Source organism: Equus quagga, chromosome 5 (assembly GCF_021613505.1).
Source record: "Equus quagga isolate Etosha38 chromosome 5, UCLA_HA_Equagga_1.0, whole genome shotgun sequence".
NCBI classification, from domain to species: Eukaryota; Metazoa; Chordata; class Mammalia; order Perissodactyla; family Equidae; genus Equus; species Equus quagga.
The window spans coordinates 131,509,714-131,528,266 of NC_060271.1; the positions used below are offsets into that span (position 1 = coordinate 131,509,714).

At 51.0% G+C, this 18,553-nt stretch overlaps 1 protein-coding gene across 1 annotated transcript; it reads right to left on the reverse strand.

Moving 5' to 3' along the window:
- Positions 1–6,330: 6,330 nt before the first annotated feature.
- On the reverse strand, positions 6,331–17,482 carry KLF11 (KLF transcription factor 11). Its single transcript, XM_046663080.1, has 4 exons — positions 17,288–17,482; positions 15,141–15,410; positions 12,803–13,766; positions 6,331–8,992 (listed from the first exon to the last, which is right to left on the reverse strand). Exons 1-4 carry the CDS (start codon positions 17,327–17,329, stop codon positions 8,712–8,714), a joined length of 1,557 nt encoding a protein of 518 aa, XP_046519036.1. The 5' UTR covers positions 17,330–17,482; the 3' UTR covers positions 6,331–8,711.
- Positions 17,483–18,553: the final 1,071 nt, after the last annotated feature.

An 18,553-nucleotide genomic window follows, 5' to 3' on the forward strand; every position in this document is an offset into this window, starting at 1 on the left:
TGAGCCACACCACTGCCCTCCCTCTGTCACATGCCCTCCCGAGTCTCTCCTCTCTTGCCCAAGGGGTCCCCGCCTGGTTCAGGCTCCCTGCTCCTCACCATAAGATGAGCTTTTCTAAGACACTCCCCTTTGATGTTCCAGAGTCTTAGACCACTTCTCACTGGGCTGCCTGCCCTGGGCTGAGCTGAGCTGGCCCCGGCGGATGCCCCGGAGAGTTTCTGTCGGTGCCGCACTCGTCACACACACCTCCTGGGCCCCTGCCGCTGTGAGCCTGGCCTCTGATGGGTGCTGGGGTTCGTGCACAGCAAGGTCTGGTCACCACCAGTAAGGACATGCCGCTTCTAGTGGCAGAGGCACACCCGCAAACACTGCTTCACTCCAGAGAAGGTAAAGGCTGTCAAAGAAGCGTGCCCAAGGCCCCACTGAAGGGCTAACCTACAGGGGGACGGAAGGGGTGGGGGACTTTTCTGTTCTGGTGACAGTCAGGCAGGAGAAAAGCCTTCCTGGTTGCCACTGAGAGGGTAAGTCACATTTGGGGCTCTGAAGCTCAGTGCCCTTCTCTAGGAAGGACGCCACACAAAATCAGAGCTTTGGTGTGGTGACATCTGGACCCCCTGGAGCAAATGAGACCTTAACAGGCGGGCAGGCCCTCTTTTCTGATGTGATGAAACCCTTTAGTTTCCACAGCTGCCTTTTCTGTGGGGTGTGGACCCTGGGAAGGAAAGGTGACACTTATTTTAAGTCCTCAAAAGGTGGATGACACCTGACAGACATTGTGGTTTCCTGTGGCGCTGAGGACACAGGGCTGTCCTTGCAAGATCAGGCCTCCACCCAGGTCAGGGGCCTGCGGCCAGCTGTCAACAGTGACACCACGTGGCAGCAAGTATCACAGCAGTGGTGTCGGCTTGGACTTCACGGCTCCATCCCTGAGGAGTGGCCGTTGGAAAGACCCCACCTTGGGCTAACTGAGCCCCGAGAGGTTTAGGACAATCTGTAGGCAAGGGGAGAAACTGCAGAAGGTGGAGCTGACTTTCCCACTCACCTGGCGGGAGAGGAATTGAGTGAAAAATAAAAATAATATGACCTTAGTAGCACCTTACGTTAGTGAAGCACAGATTGCAGAAAGAAACTTTTTTTTTTTTTTGATTTATACAACTACTTGAAGAGACTTGTCCCATGCCAGGCGCTGAGCTAGGCGGGCCCTGGAGGTATAAAATAAAGACGCAATAGGAATGAGCAAAATGCGGTGGAAGCTCAGACGAGGCACATATGATTCTGCCTGCGTTGTGTGGATTCCTGCGGCCACGCTGCTCACCCATCCTTGGAAACGGGGTTGGAAGCAGCCAGGCTCCCTGAGGAGGCCACTCAGCTTCTGTCTGCGGCAAGAGCTGGGAGCAGGTGAGCTGCCAGGACAGCCCCGGGGGGGGGAGGAGACCCAGACGCGGTCCTGGTCTGCTGTCCAGCACGTGATCTTGGATCTTGGCTTCCTCATCTGTGCAGTGGGCAAATAGCCCGTTCTTCCTACTGCCCACGATTTCTGAGGCCTGAATGACAGTGGCCGGCTGGGTGCTCTGTCACTGCAAAGCCCATATGAGTAAGAGGTGGGGGCCCAGTCACGTGGAAGGGGGACCCTGTTGGGCTCCTCGGTGTAGATGGGGTCACTGGTCTGTGCCTGTGGCTGCTCCACACGAGGCCAGCTGGGTGTGGGGTTTGGGGTTTAGTTTACCAAGAGGCACAAGTCTCCTCAGGGACTCCCCTGAGATTACAAATGAGGACCCATGGCTTCTGGCCCCACCCCAGTTGCCAGCAAGAATTCTGTGTTCTTCTGTAGCCCCTACATAAATGTTTCTGAGCTTCCCCCAGAAGTGTTTCTACGGATTCTGTGTCACCTGCAGAGGAGCCAGTGCTCAACTGTGCCTCCTTGAGGCCAACAGTAGGTCTCTAGCCCCTGTGAGTGAACTCAGTGGCTTCAAGGGCCCCTGCAGGTGCCAAAGCCAAGATCCTCGGGTCTTTTGGGGTCCCGGGGTGTGTGTGTGGGCATACTACCCTCACTCTGTGGTACTTTGGTAGGAGTGTCCCTCAGCAAAACCACCTGGGCTTTTAGTTCCCACACACTGAGCCATCCCCCCGGGGCTCACACAGTGAGCCCTAGGCCCAGCCAGTGTCCTGTCCCACTGTGTGCATCCTCTGTGCTTTCTCCCAGAAGCCTCATCCTCAAGAGCCTGGACTTAACCATGGAGGTCACCCTTTGAGAAGCTGATAAAAGCTTCTCTCCAGCATTCTGTCCTGCAGCCGCTTGCCACCTTGGTGTCCCTGGACCCTCAGCATCATCTCCTAAACTTGGGGACTCCTCTGGGTCCCATCTGAGTTCCCCTCCTTGCACCAAAACCTGGAAACTTCCTCAAGGCAATAAATTGGGGCAATCGCAGGGTTTACCCTCAGTTACTTCTTGCCTCTCAAGGGGCACTGTCTTTCATGAACTAAGTCCAGTTCCTTGAAAACTCTTTCATTCATTTTGTCTGGGTGAGTTCTTCCCCCTTAATACAGGTACGAGGGTGTCTTTGGCTCCTGTTACTCCATCTTGCACAGATGTGGAAGTCATAGTACTATTGTTTTAACGTTCAAACTGTCGTAACTTGGCCAGTGTCCCTTTGAATGGCGTCTTTGCTGTTTAGCGCAGTCCCTCACACTCTTGAAGGCAGCTGGCCACAGAAGAGTACAGTCACGCGCCACGTAACGACGTTTCAGTCAGTAACGGACTACGTATTAGTGCCATACAGCCCAGGCATGCAGTAGGCTATACCATCTGGGTTTGTGTAAGGACACTCTATGATGTTCGCACAACGCCAAAAGCACCCGAGATGCAGTTCTCAGAACGTGTCCCTGCTGTTAAGTGATGCATGACTATACTCTAAGCCCTATCTGATATTTCTGTTCCCTAACACAGCTACTCTTCAGGGAGCCCCGGCTCCTTTTGGTGGACAACAAAGGTTTTCTTCTACATACAAAATAAAAGTGCCAGACACTGAGAAGGCATGTTACCTGTTGTCTCTTCGTAGTCCTCATTTTACAAATATGGAAACTAAAGCTTAGAAAGGCAGGGTAGCTTTCTCAGTGACACGTGGCTAGATGAGTCCCATCTGCATCCAGGCCTGCCTCAGGCCACATCAACGCCACCTACCAAGGCGGCCTGCCAGGAGTCCAGTAGGCCTTCCAGGGCCCACTTCCCAGGATGCCTTCAAGACTGGAGGTGCAGCCCACTAGTAGGAACTTGAACTTTTATTGAAGGTTGAACTAACTTGATTATTTTATTGAACTTTCTTGCAAGTCTGATCTACCTGCTAAAATGTAAGCTCCCTCATGGCAGAGATGATATCACATCCACCCACCCAACCATCCATCCATCCAATGGAATGGAATGAACTCCTGTTGTGTTGGGGTAGAACAGGGGAGCCTGTTGTTGTGTTGGGGTGTATCAGAAAACCTCTTGGTAGAAAAGAAGGCTGCTCCCTTTCATGCTGCCTCTGCGCTTGGCCATCCCTTCCTCAACATGCATGCCCTTGGGCTGGACGCTGAGAGAGACAGGGCTGCCCCCCTTCTCCCTCTCTCACTTCTCTCAAGACCTCAGCCTTTGCCTCTCAAAACCCATCCATTTCTCACCATTCTTCCTTCTTTCTCTCCTGGTCTATTGTCTCCTAACTGACCTCCTGCCCCAGCCTCACCCCTCCAGCCAGAGCAGTCTGACCACAGCATGAATTTTCCCCCATTAACAAATACTGAGGGAGTCACCTCCTGAGCCTCACTGGGCGCTAGGTCTTAACAAGCCACAAGGAAGGGCTGCCATTCCTGTCCTCAGGGAACTCAGTCTCTAGAGGGAGATGGACAGGTAAACACGGACGTGTGATCACAGTGACAGGTGCTGTGAAAGAAGCCTGGGCAGTTCCCACCAGAATCCAGTGAGTCCAGAGTGGGTGTGGGCTGCTTCCCCACTCCTTTGCTGGGGCAGCCTCAGCTCTGCTCACCGGGCCCTTTGGGAGGACTCAAGACTGCCTCCCCGGCGTCACTTCCTCCACTCCTACCAGGGCCCTCACACACTTCACCCTCTCGCCCCCCACAGCCTGGTTCGTAAGTCAACACCTTAGTTCTGTATGTGGTACTGTTCTGGTCCCAGGCGTGGAAAACCCTTCACCGGACCTTCAGTTCAGATGTTCCCCAGGAGACTCGTCCAGTAGCACAAGCAGCCACTCACTGTGTGATGCTCCCTGGCCCTCCATCCTGTTTCTTTTATTCTGCTTATTGCTGTGAATGTTCCTTATGTGTTTTCACATCCATCTTACTTACAAAACTATAAGCTCTTTGGGGGCAGGAACTAGGATGATTCATCTCTGGATTTCTGCCCCAACACAACGGGAGTTCATTAAATGCTGTTGGATGGGTAGATGGATGGGTGGATGGGTGGGTGGACAGATGTGTGGGTGGGTGAGTGGATGGATGGATAGGTGGATGTGATATGACCCCTGTCATGGAGGAGCTTACATTTTAGCAAGGAGATTAGATTTGTTCAGTAAAATCTGTCAAGTTCTTATTAGCGGTCACAGCCTCTAGTCTTGAGGAGTCCAGAGAAGGGGGCCCTGAGAAGGCTCCCCAAAGGCTGCCCCAGAACCGGGTAGCAAGAGCTGAGGAGGAAGCTTTAGCACTTGGCTGCCACTACTTTGTGTTGTCATCTCACTACGCATGTGCATCTCCTCCCCCAGCACTTGGTTTGTGGCATCTTGATTCTTCTTTATCATCTTTGCTTGTTGGCCAATTTGTCCACTGAGCTCAGCAAGACCATGCTGGGGAAAGGAAGCTTGTTGGCGGAGCCAGCTCAGGGCCATCCTGGGACCCAGGAGGCTTCTTAGGAAGTGGTGAGAGGCCTGAGTGTCTCTAACCCCTTTCGGGTAGAGAGTCCTTGGTGCCCGGGCTTCCTCCCAGGATGGGGCCCAGCTGTTAGGAAAATGTCTCAAGTTCCCCATTTTTAAAGAAGCAGGTTGAAAGCAAAGGAACAGTGGATGTTACAGCCAGGAAGTAGAACCTTGGTGACCACAGAGGGGGACAGCAGGTACAAAATCACAAAGGTGAGGATAACAGCTTTCTGGCTGTCACTCAGAAGCAAAGGAGTTTGGAGTTGGAGAGACTGTTCTGGGTGGATTGCTAAATCCAAAGCCCATGATGATAATTTATCACCCCTCCCCCCAACACGCCTGCACGCACATGCACATGCGTGACCAGGACCAGTGTGGCCTACGGAATCACGTCTACCTATCTTTGCCACCATCACATCCCAGGATGGGAGGCTTTGGAAGGCAGGGAGTCAACAGGATTGTGACAGGACTGTGACAGATTGGATGTGGAGTGAGAAAGGAGTCAGGTTGACTCCAAGGTTTTGCACCTGAACAGCTAGAAGAATGGACTCACTATTCTTTTTGTAGACAATGGGGTCAACCGTGAGAAAAGCAAGTGTGAGGGAGATGATGAGGAGCTTGGTCATTTTAAGTCTGATGTGCTGACTGGACAGATGTCAAGCAGACAGTTGGATACAGGAATTTGAAGCTCAGGGAAAAGGGGCAAAAGAGAGATATACATTCGGGGGTCTTTATGGTAGAGATGTTAATTTTATCTAAGTCACAAGGCTGGAAAAGATCACCAAGGTCATGAAGCGGGTAGGAAAGGGGTCAGGGAGAGGAGGGGGACGAGCAAAGGAGCAGAAAGAATAGGAGGAGGAAAGCAGGAGAGTGCGGGCTGCAGGGGAGTGATCAACTCTGTACAATGCTGCCGATTGACAAACACCATGAGGACTGAGAACTGAACCCACGAAAGTTTCTGGCAATATCCACAGCAGTTCCTTTAGTAGCATGTGGATGCAGAGCCCCAGCCGGAATGGGTTCAAAAGAGAATGTACCCCAAGAGCAGGAGTGAAGACTGTGGCCCCACGACATGCTTCTGAAGCCTGGGCTCGAGTGCAGGGAGGGAGAGAAGAGGCTTCCTCCCAATTCTGCCTCCTGGCACAGGAAGAGCACGAGGATGAGAGACATGAGGTTACCCAGCACCCAGGGTCCTATTCTGCCAGGACCCAGCATCAGAGTGGCCAGCACAGAAGCAGCCCCTTCACATCTCTTTCAGAAAGAACCCTCCAAGGAATCTAAAGGGCGCCCTAAAAGCAGAACAGAACTCCAGAAAACAAAGAAGAGGGTTAGGCTGGGCAAATACACAATGAATTCTGTGGATTCTTTTCTGAAAAGTCACTGGGTTTATCATAGTGCTGTTAAATGACACAGGACACAGGTCCAGTTTGCAAATCAAAAAGTTTTATATGATTCAAAGGAAAAAGTTACATCCCTCATACTCATTTAAATAATAAATCAAAATCTGTTACATAAAATGTATTTCTGAAACACTTTAAACTTTATTACTGAAACTACTTAAAAGGCTCAAAGTCAAAAAAAAAAAATCAAGCAAACTGCTCAGGCAATAAAGTGCACTGCGGGACCTGCGCACGCTCTCTGCTCTTACACCCAGAGCTGCCAGCGGAGGGCTCCACGCTACAACCACCACAAGGCTTCTGGGTCTCAGCATAGCATTTTTCAGACGATACTGTTTCCCAACTTATAATCTTTCAATCGACAAACAGAGGGCAAAAACAAGTTGTTTACAGAAGGTATTTCCAAATCTAATGAGGAAATGGAAGTGTAAGTCAAACCACTTTTAACATGTCTATTGTTCAGAAACAACATCGCTCAGAAAATAACGTTCAATGTGACAAGCAACTGAATATTCAAAGACCTTGTATTATGCACGAGAACATTAGTAGGACTAACATTATTTTGTATAATTAAAAAAATCCAAATTTAATGCCATTGATGGCATACACATAGTCAGAAATGTTTATGGTGATCTAAGATATGAACAAAGGACTGGGTGATGGGGAAACACGAGCTATATACATTTAATTACGGTTTTCTTGTAACTCACGTTACGTCTCATGACCAGTAGGAACACTCAGCTATGGAAGTGTCCAAAAACATGAGTGCTGCCTCTACATACAGCCGCACTTACACACCTGGGTGTCAATGTGTCAATCAGCAGTTGATGCTAAAGGGCAACTCACTGGGCATCAAGTAACATACAGTGAATGAGCAGGTGAGGGCTGGGGGACCAAAAAGACCTGAACACAAAACCTAATTGTACTTATCCACTATTTCACCTTACCATCATTTGAAGAAAGGTAAATGCCAATGACTAAGAGGCAGAGACAAAACCTAAAGACATAGGGCACAACGAAAACCATCCCAGGCTCACAAAGCAGCACAACATCCGTATGTTCCTCACACGGGTTCTGGTGCCTGGATTCCACATGCCGCCTAACAAAAGCCATCTCAGCAGCACCCTGGACGCCACGGGCGCAGTCTCTGCAGAGCTAGGGCCTGTGCTCACACAGCTTCAAAGGGGTGCTCACGGTCTATTTTCTAGGCAGATGGCAAAACACCCCATTCCAAGTAATTTTCTGTGTGATCAAAACAACTTCCTTCAAACAACATGAAAGAAACGGCAGACGGGTAGCGTCACTGCCATTCAGCACAACTTGCTTTTCCTGTAGTTCTTAATACTTAATAAATAAGGAATCAGAACACAGCAGCTGGACTGTGTGCATGTACACTTCACCTCAGGTAAGCTGCACTTTGGTAGAAAGTTCCTCCAACCAATAAGGGCATTTCCTTTTTCTCTAAGAAGTTACTCAACCCACAAAATACTATGGATAAGGCCACAGCAAAGGAAGTCAACTGACAATTGACAAAGCAGCTGGATTTGAGTGCTTACATTATCTTTTTTTGGTGTTTGAGGTACAAACAGGAAACTGAATGGTTTGCTCCCGGCAGAGCACAGACACTCAGATCCTACAGCAGCTCCCTGCTCACCAGGTATCTACCGCGTATTTTAAGTTATCCACTGGGGTACATCCCTCACAAGTCACACCATGGACACAGGTGACCAGTTCTGCTTTACCAAAATTTTAATTCCTTGGGCTACAGCCTTAATGGAATGGTTGCCTGGAAATTCCCCTGAAAATGTTATGAAGAAGCTGACTGCAAAGTTTTCTTCCCCATTTCTTTAAGAGGCCTCTATTCAACCAGTTCTGATTATAAAAAATTCTTAGATCTAAAAGGCCTGATTACAAACTTGTGATTTCTTTTTGGCTGAATAATGTGCCAAGTTTACTAAAAGTAGGGTTATTTAAAAACGTTTTTAAACACTGAAAAGAAGATTGTAAAATCATCTATCTAGAAATTGGTGACATGAGCACCAACAATATAAACATTTTAATAAAAAACAGTATAAAAATTAGTACCCTGTCTCATTTCTACAAAACATGAATAGAAAGGTTGTAAAAATCCAGATTTTGCAAAATTTATTGCCAAAATGTTTGCCTGAATGCTGGTGATTTAGATCATGAAATTTTCTTCCATTTCCTTAAAAAAAACTTCTGAAACTACAAAAGATATTGAACAGGGTCCCAACCAAAAAAGAAAGTTAACATACTTTCATCAGAACCAGCTCTCCACTTTCCCCTAGCCCCCAAGACATGGTTTTGTTTTGTTTTGAGGGAAACCATCAGTTCCATTCCTGACAAAAGGCTTTTTAAAGTCCCTATGGGCAATTCCCTGGCCGACCTTTCAGGCGGAGGCTGGCATGCTCACCAGTGGGCTCCCAGCCCTCTCCGCACAGGCAATTCTGTTCAGCTTGCCGACCTCTGCCTGCCAGCCAGGGACCTTCTTGGTGGTCATGTGGCGTCGGGCGTGCTTCGTCAGGTGGTCACTGCGCATGAAACGCCGATCACACACAGGGCACACAAACTTCTTCTCCCCGGTGTGCGTTCTGCGGTGGCGAGAGAGTTCATCTGAACGAGCAAACTTCTTATCACAGCCGTCCCAGCTACAGCTGAAAGGCTTCTCTCCTAAGAGGTGAAAAAACACGGACTAAAGAAAATGCAAATGCTCACACCCTACTGGACAGGTTAAGTCACGTCGTTTTTAAATTCTGTTCATCAAAAGCTAAGAAGAAAGTAATATCCTACTATTTTGGTATCAAGTTTCAGAAGTCAAGAAATCCTCCAAGATTTATTTCTTCCTGCCATACCTAAGATGCAGTATGTCAAGGCCCAAAGATGTCAACCAATCTAAACTTTCAAAATATATATATATATATTTTTTAAAGATTTTATTTTTTCCTTTTTCTCCCCAAAGCCCCCCAGTACATTGTTGTATATTCTTCGTTGTGGGTCCTTCTAGTTGTGGCATGTGGGACGCCGCCTCAGCGTGGTCTGATGAGCAGTGCCATGTCCGCGCCCAGGATTCGAACCAACGCAACACTGGGCCGCCTGCAGCGAAGCGCGCAAACTTAACCACTCGGCCATGGGGCCAGCCCCAAACTTTCAAAATATATTTTTAAATAATAATCATCTTTGACTGTTAGCTTGGGGTAGGGAGAAGAATCTTGAAAGGAGTAATTCCTTCCCTCTCAGGAAGCTGCGCATCTAAAAAATCCCTCCCCGGACCTATAAGACTTCTCAGGATCATTAATTCCCTCTTCATATTTGTTATCACACTGACAAAGAGGTTAGTTACAAAATGGGTTAGGATTCTAACAGCTACCTTCTTATTCCAAGCTTCAAGTGTCCTTGTCACTCACTCAGTTTCAGAGCACTCGGCAGATGCCCTGTCCTCTGCCCCTCCTGGAGTTACAGAGGTGAGCCAGGGAGCCCTTTCCCCCAGGGAACGGTGCGGCCCTTCTCCACAGAGCCGTCCTAGGCCTTTCAGCCAGTGAGAGTGCTCCCTTTTCTGCATCCCGAAGCCCTTATCTTGCCCAGGCTGTGAAAATCAGACCCTGCGTGTGCGACCTAGTGAAGTGACTGGTTAAACAGCGTTAGGCACCGTCACGTGACCCACGTTCCCAAGGGCTTCTGACCTGTCTAGCCCAGCCATCTCTGTACAGCTTAGCTCCCAGCACAGCACTTCATACGGCAGGTGGCAAATAAATGGTTTTGAATGAATGAGGGCTGAAGAGGCACCAATTAAACATTTTATATTTTTCAAAGTTGAATTAACATGAAAATTGAGCAACACAATGGTCTCTTATGAGCTCTTCTAAGAAGAAAGGCCTGAACTTCATGGATTTCAAAGTTCCCATACTGTAAGCATAAGGTTGCCCTACTCGCTCCCTGGAAAACAGCACCATTGTTGGCACCACTCCAAGGTGGCCAAGTGTTCACAGAGATGAACAATCCTTTGACATGCAATTTATAAACTGTCCTACTTGTTTTCAACATACCAAAATGTAGCCTTTGCTCACTCTACCTCATTCTAATTAAGACAATTTCCAGGGGCCAGCCACAGTGGCCTAGTGGTTAGGTTTGGCATGCTCTACTTCAGCAGCCCAGGTTTTCAGATCCCAGGCACAGACCCACACCACTGGTCAGTGGCCATGCTGTGGCAGCGGCTCACATACAAAACAGAGGAAGACTGGCAACAAATCTTAGTTCAGGGAGAATCTTCCTCAGCAAAAAGAGGAAAATTGGCAACAGATGTTAGCTCAGGGTGAATCTTCCTCAGTGCGCACACACAAAAAATTTCAGGTTGGTAGAAATATATGAAAAACTATCTTATTATCTAAGGTAAACTTACCCAAAGTTTCTATTTCTTATGAAAACTCCCATTTAGTATTTACAAAATGGCAGAAAAACTTGATTCTTTAGAACCTTTATGGTTATTTAAATTGAAGTACTTTGGGAAACCTGAACAGAGCTTGATCACTTTATTTTATGCCATCCTGTCAGTACAGCTGTATGCTGCACAAATGACATTTTGGTCTATGACAGACTGCAAGTGCGACAGCAGCCCCATCAAATTAGTACCAGATGGCCTAGGTGTGTAGTAGGCCACACCGTCTAGGCTTGTGTAAGGACACTCTATGACATTTGCACAATGACAAAATCACCCAATGATGCATTTCCTAGAACGTTTCCCCGTTGCTAAGTGACAAGTGACTATTCCTACCAAGGGAAGCTGCCCGACCAAACAGTAAGACTTCATCTTTCCACTGTCCCTCCAATCTGGAATCTGTGTTTGGGTGTGATCGGAAGCTCACCTCAGTAGTCTCAGTGAAAAGTACAGCTCACCAAGTCCGTGGGGCCCTCAGAGGTGCCTGTTCGCTCTCCTATGGCCATGACGGCCACCCTGCAGCACCGACCGACCACCATTTACTAGCGCCAGGCTTTTGTGTTAGACACCAAGAGTTTACATCCGGTAAGATCAGACAAGTGTATAAATAACTAGAAATCAAAGAGAGAATGTGCTGAGAAACACAATAAACCACTAGGGTCAAAGAAGGGAGGAGAAATCAGGAAACACTTCTGAAAACTGACTTTGGGAAGCCCCTTAGAGGGTTTCCAGTAAGCAGAGATAGGCAGAGGACAAAGGATGAAGGGGAGAAATGTGCACTGGAGAGAGAAGATAAAGGCAGAGAGGCCAGTTCTTCAAGGGCCACCCTTGGGCCTTATCCTCGCAGCAAAAAGCCTACTCCGAGTGTGGAGGACAGCAGAGCGCCTTTGCACCTGAACGCCAGACTGCATCACTGTGCAAGCAGGAGCTTCCAGGTGCTAATCAGGAACGGCTCTACCTCAAAGGCACTGTGGAACAGAGTCTGATAGCCACTCCCTCCAGTTCAGCCTTTCCTACTTCGTGTCCCAAGATTCACTGCTCTCCCACAGGCCATGAGCACACATTCTGGTGGAAGGGGTGCCATCTTCAGAAGAGTTGAAATACATCTTTCCCAGAGAACCTGCGAGCTGTTACTGTGCTTATATATACGTACGCGTGTGAACCTCTGAAAGCTGAGTTTAACAGGCAGACTCTAACTATAGGACCCTTAAAAACAAAATAAAACAGAACACTAACTCAAGGAACAAGAGTGCCACAGAAAACCCGAGGTAGTTTGCCATAATCAACTACAAAGCAGAAGCTCTCCCAAGCAACCCTCAGCCCTGTTACACAATACGGTGGCCACCAGCCTCATGCAGCTATGGAAATGTAAACTCAATGAAAACGTAAAATTTAGTTCCTCAGTCACACCGTCCACATTTCAAGTGCATGTGGCTAATGGCAACCTAAAGGACAGAGAACATTTCCATCATTGCAGAAAATTCTATTGGACAGATCTGATGACACAATAAAGAGATCGCTAAGTCATTATAGTTTCTTATTTGACTTCTTCTGAATTAAAAACTATATATTCTTGAAAGTAAGAAAGCTATACTCCTTTAAAGTTCAAATATTCTAGAATTCAAACTTTTCCATACTTTTGAAAGACCTTTCTCCCTAGTAAACCTAAATAAGTCACATTGATGTTTACTGAATGTGAACTCACATCTTCTAAAATGCAAAAATGTCTACTGCCTTGTGAAGAGAAAGGGGCAATATGAGCATCCTCCTAGAAGCCTATCAGAGGATCACAATAATAGAACTATACTACACTTTATGTACTGGGGTGAGCAGATGGCATGTTCTAGAAAAACCGCTGGTGGCTGTACTAATGTTAACCCTAATCCCTAACCATTAGACTACGAGGGCTTTTCAGAATCAAAGACAAACAGCCACATTTCCACCCTCTCCAGTGGTTCTCACGCTCTCCTCCCACTCAGTGAAGGCTCGAGGTGTGTTTCTAACACAGGACTGGCCGTTTCCCATGCCCTACCTGCCTCAGCACTCACCTGTGTGAGTCCGAAGATGAGCCTTGAGGTGGGAACTTTTGAAGTAGGTTTTCCGGCAGCCTGTGAAGTTGCAAACATAGTTCCTCCTTCGGGAAAAGTCTACCTGAGGGGCACAGTTTTGACTGGAGGCAATGAACACTGGAGCAGGGGCAAGGGGCAATAACTTGGTATTCCCAACAGCCATTACACTCGATGAACAGGTGGCAGGTTGAGGGAGAGCGCCCTGGGGCAGAACCAGCATCACAGTTCCCTGAGGCACAGACGGTCCCACGAACACAGGCTGGGGCACTGGAGCAGCGTAGGGTAGGATGGGTTTGACAGTCACCACAGACGGTTGGGAAGGTGGCTTCAAAAAAGCTGGTAACATGCCACTTTGTCCAGTCACAGGGACCATTTGGCAAAGGAGAGGGGCACTGGAGATAGGGACAGAAATCAGAGGGGTGGCTTTCCTTGGCAAGTCATTTTCATAATTCTTTGGTGAGCAAGTTTGAACTGCAATGGGCCACCCTGCCTGCTGGCCTTTGTCAGTGGGGATCAGGCCACCAGACTTGTGCGAGCAAGGCTGACAAGACTCCGAGTTAATGCTGAGTAAACTGTCTGTGAGGTGTGCGTCCTGCAAAGCTTCAATACGTCCCAGAAATTGTGCTTCTCCTTGCCTGCCGTCTGAAAGTCGGCATTCTTGAGTCTGCGTGGCAGGAATGTGCGCAGGAGCAACACTCTGCCCAGTGTGGCGGATGACACTCATCACCATGGCCCTGCACGGGGGCCTGGGGGCTGGCTCCAGCAGCTGTGGCTTCACCCCAGGCAGGCCCGTCTCTGCCTTCCTCCTCAGCACCTTGGCTGCCCCAGCAGAGGCTGGGGGAATGGCGATGACCATGCCTGCTTTGGGATCAATTACTTGGGAAGGAACAAGGATCCCCGTCGATGGCTCCACGAGGTCAGGGCTCTGAGGAGGAGTCATGCACTTGAGGGAAAAAAACAAGTACTGTGTGAAAAGCTTGTTTTAATTTATTTTTTTAAATTTCTTTTTTAAAGTCTGGCACCTGAGCTAACAACTGTTGCCAATCTTTTTTCTCCCTGAATCCCCCCAGTACATAGTTGTACATTTTAGTTGTGGGTCCTTTGTTTTAATTTTAAAAGGAACTTACTTCGATCATGTTGTCCCCAATGCCTTTACGAAGAAGTACTCAGAAAAGACCCATCTAAGCCTGCTCGCAACAGCATCCAGTAGTTTTCAAGGCTGAACCACGTACTTTACTTTCTAGTCTTTTCCCCCTTTCCTGACCTCTCCCAAACCCATCCATTTGCTTGGTTCTAAGAATGCCAGTGCCGCTCCTGGGTTCGCACAGCTACTGAAATGAGCAATTTAAGCATTAGGACTATAAACAAGAAAACAAATTTATATTTAAAATGAGAATTTTCCACAATAATTTTAGATTCTCAAAAATTTTTTTTTAAATCCCAGTGGTAATCATTTAACACACATTCAGTGCCTACTGGATGCAAGGTGAAACCTATCAGAGTGATCTCCAAAAGGCCAGGCTCTGACAGGTGGTGCTACCTAAACCAACCTCTCTTTGTACGGCTCCCTAATGATTCCCACTTTTTTTCAGCTCCCCGTGGAAGAGCCCGATGCCAAGTAAAGCTGAGAGGCGCTCCTGGCAGCCAGGCCCACCACCTGTACCATCCTCTCCACCGCCCCAAGTCCCCCTCGTCTCTCTCCAAGGCGGCTTTTCCACACTCTCCTCCCAGCACAAGCTTCCAGCCCAGGACAATTAGATTATAATTTTCACTTCCGTCGGCAACCAACAACTCTCAATTTCTCCCAGAAATTTCATAGCTGTAGCAAGTTAAGAAAACAAAAACAGAAACAAAAACAGAAACAGTGCTGGACTGCACCCAACTCAGAGAAGCAGCCGGCTGCCACATGGAGGCAGGGGGCAGTACTTCCATCCAGCCAACTGAGGCTGTCCGGGGCCAAAGCACGGGCCTTCTCTAGCTGCCAGCCACGTATCCTGATCCCGGACTGGGTCATCCCGGGGAACCTAAGCCCCTACTTGGCAACTCCCCAGGGAAATGAGTACATTGTACTTTCTCACATCAATCTGTAGGTTTCATCCTACGGAGATTTTAACCCTGTGGCTGCAAACAATGATGTATCAAAGGAAAGAACATATTTTCAAGGGATAAAAGAAGTTTCCACCCTTAGGACCCACACAAGGGGAGGGTACGAACGTGCTTGCTGGCATCCCAGTGAATCTACCCACGAGCTCTGGAGCACAGTTACCTAAGGTACTCTAGTCGCTGCACAGAAGCACCACTCTCCCCCACCTCTTACCAGAGTCGATAAAGAATCGAAGTCCTTTGGTAGCTCAGGGGCAGCTGCGCCCACATGCACAGTGGTGGTGACATCCCCAGAGTCGGAGACAGGTGTGAGAGGCCTTATCTTTAATAGGTCACCTTTCTGGGATCTTTGACCCCAGGAGCTCATGCAAACAAGAGCCTCGACAGCTTCAATGTCGTTCTGCTCCAAGATGCTGCATGTAGACCGTTCGCTGTCATGCCGCTTCCTTTCCAGGATTGACTCGCATATGTCCACGATGTCAACCTAAAGGCGAGACAACACAACGGCCTCTCAGTCCAGGGACAACACAGAGGGCAGCCCGGTGGGCACGTGGATACGCACCCCAAGAGCTTCCCTGATGCATGTAACACACACACGATACTCCACGCACAATGAGCTCTGCTGTCTAGGAAAAGATGTCAACATGACATGCAGGACAGCTTTGCTTTGAAGGCAACATTCTGAAGCAGGAAGAAACAGACTTGGCTGGCAAGCAGTTTCCACAGAAAATTCTGATTCTTAAAAAAGGTTATTAAGTTAACGTTTTTCTTTGATAAATGATTATTAAGACTTGAATTCCAGAGGCGTAAGCCAAGTGGGCTAGTGTGAAATGTGTCACAGGGAGGAGGAACGGACGCTCACTCTGCCTAATCTCCCAGGTGGTGGGGATGACAGCATGGCTCTTCCGAGTTGGCTAGGCCACTGGAAGACTGCCAATACAGAGGCACTTCCAGCACCTCTCTGGAGGTTCACCAAAGCCCTCTCAAGTCAGGGCACGACACAGGCACAACCTTCAGTGGCTGAACTCCTCGGCTCCCTGAGGGTAGAGCCCATGCTGGGTTAGCCCAGTTCCTCTCACTCAGGACGGTTAAGTCACTCCTCAATGCCACAGATCAGGCCAGGGGTGAGAAGAAGGATTTTTAAGATCTACCACAACCCAGGAGAGGGATGGCCTTCCAGAGCACCACACTTTCTCTTTTTAGGAGGGGAAGAAGCGACTGGAATTAACTGATCTCTTCCCAAAGAAACTTCAAATCTATAAAGATACACATTTCCACTCAGTTTAACTTGGGCATCAAACCCTCCTGTCCTGCCCAGGTTCCTGCACACGGGTGACCAGGCTGCCTTTACAAACGCCACTCAGGCCCTGCTTCTGTGCGCAGCCTGGTCCTCGGGATGAACTGCTAAGTCACACAAGTGGGGGCTGCCGCCTGCCTGGCCCCCACAGGTGGGGAGAGACCAGAGCAGCGCAGGGCCCACAAACCTGTCTCTCGACGACAGCTAGGTCTCAAGTCTGGCGAAATGCCCGCAGTCAAGCCCTGACTGCAGTCCACCCGGGCTGAGGCCAAGGGTGCCCAGCCCCGGCCCCGCGTGCCGCCTTCCCGCCAGCTCGTGCCCCACCCCCTTCCCAGCCAGAATGCTGCGTGCCCCGGCCCCCACGTGCCACCCTCCGGCCAGTTTTTGCCCCGCCCCCCCAGCCTTTCCACAGCCGGATTGGTGCATTCTCACAGCCCTGGCCCCACCCCCGCCGCCTGCGTGCCGACTTACAGCCAGCTTTTGCCCCGCCCCCACGCCTTTCCACAGTCCGAGTGGCGCATTCTCACAGTCCTGGCCCCGCCCCAGCCGCCCACGTGCTGCCTTCCCGCCAGTTTTTGCCCCGCCCCTTCCCCCTTTTCACAGCCTGAGTGGTGCATTCTCGCAGCCCTGGCCCCGCCCCCGCCGCCAGCTTGCTGCCTTCCCGCCAGTTTTTGCCGGCCCCGCTCCCCCTTTCCACAGCCCTCTCCCGCCCCGGCTGCCCGCGTGCCGCGTTCCCGCCAGCCGCGCCCCGCCCAACGGCCGCCTCCTCACAGCCTGGTGACGTCATGGCTGGAAATAGCCCCGCGCATTGGACCGGCGGGGCGGGGCCGCTGCGGGAGCACGAGACAAAGCTGCGCTTAGGGCGGCGCGGGGCACACGCCCCCTTCCCGCCCAGCCCGGCGCGGCCCCGCGCGGCCGCCGCCCCTCCCTGCTCCGAAGCCCGCCAGGGCCCCTAACGGTGCGGCCGCAGCCAGGAGCCGCACGCCCCCGCCTTCCTCCGCGCCCCAGCCCCGCACAGGCGGCGCGTCCCCGCTTCGTCCACGCTAAGATGGACGGCCACTCACCGCGCGCGCGTCGCCCGGGCCCGCGGAGCCCGGCGTGTGCATGGTGCTGGCGGCCCGGAGGCAACAAAGCAGCCGCAGGGCGTGAGCTCGGCGCACGGCAGCGGCCACACGTGCGCGGCGAGCGGCGGCGACCCGAGCTCCTACGGCCGCCGCGCGCCTCCGCCCGCCCGCGCGGCTCTGCCCCGGCGCGGCCCTCGCGGCGCGGGAGGGGCGGGGCGGCCTCGGAGGGTGCGGCCGCGGGGGCGGGGCGCGGCGGCAAACCAAAATACACCGCGCCCCGCCGGGGCGGGGCCAGGCGCCCGCTAGCCAATCCGCGGGCGGCCCGTGCGCTGCCGGCCAATGGGCGCCGCGGGGAGCCGCGTGATCGGAGCCTGGCCGCGGCGTGATCGGGCAGGGCGGGATGCGGCACGTGTTTTGGTCGGGAAGAAGGGGCGGGGCCTGAGGCCTGGAAAGTAGGGGAAAGGTCCGGCGGCGAGGTGGCGGGGGTGGTGGCGCGGGGGCGGCGGCGGCGGCGGCGGCGGCGGCGGCGGCGGCGGCGCAGCTGCATCCAGGGAAGTCCCGCGGTGGCGAGGGAGGGGGACTGCGCTTAAAGGGGCCGCCGGCCACAGACTGCCTGAGCGCGGGCCCCCAGTGGAATGAATCCGTCAAGCAGAGCCGATCTACCTGGAGGCCTCCACCCGGGTTTTTGGCTTGTTTTTAGTTTTTATTAATCTACCATCGGCTCTTAGGTGTGCATTCCTCACCAGGAAGAGTTTTAAAAGCTGGCCGGCTCCAGGTGACATTCCTGCATCTGCTCCTTTCTCCAGGCACGGAGCCGGAGCTTCTAGGCCTACGTCTGCCTCTGACATCCCTCCCCAGGCGGCTTTGGGCCGCGGTCACTACTCTAAGTGGAGCCAAGATAGGTAATCACCTGAAAGGTGCCTGGTGAAACCCGCCCATTTTTCCCATACCCGGTGTGAGCGTCACCGCCTCTGGGAAGTCCTCAGGCCTGAATGAGAGATGCCCAGGGCACCTTTTTTTCCCCCCTGGGTACTTTCGCTCGTCTCTCAGTGTGGTTTATGCACATCTGCAGCTCTAAGTTCTTGAAGATCAGGGACCGGGCTGTGTCTATTTGTACCCCCACAGCCTGCATCACAGCATGGGACAACCCTTCATCCACCCACGCGGCCCACATTCTGATGTGGGTTGACAGTGCCAGGTGCAGAGGTCGCAGTGAGGAATCCTTGGCCCTAAAAGCTCACGGCATGTGAAAGTAGTGGATCCCCG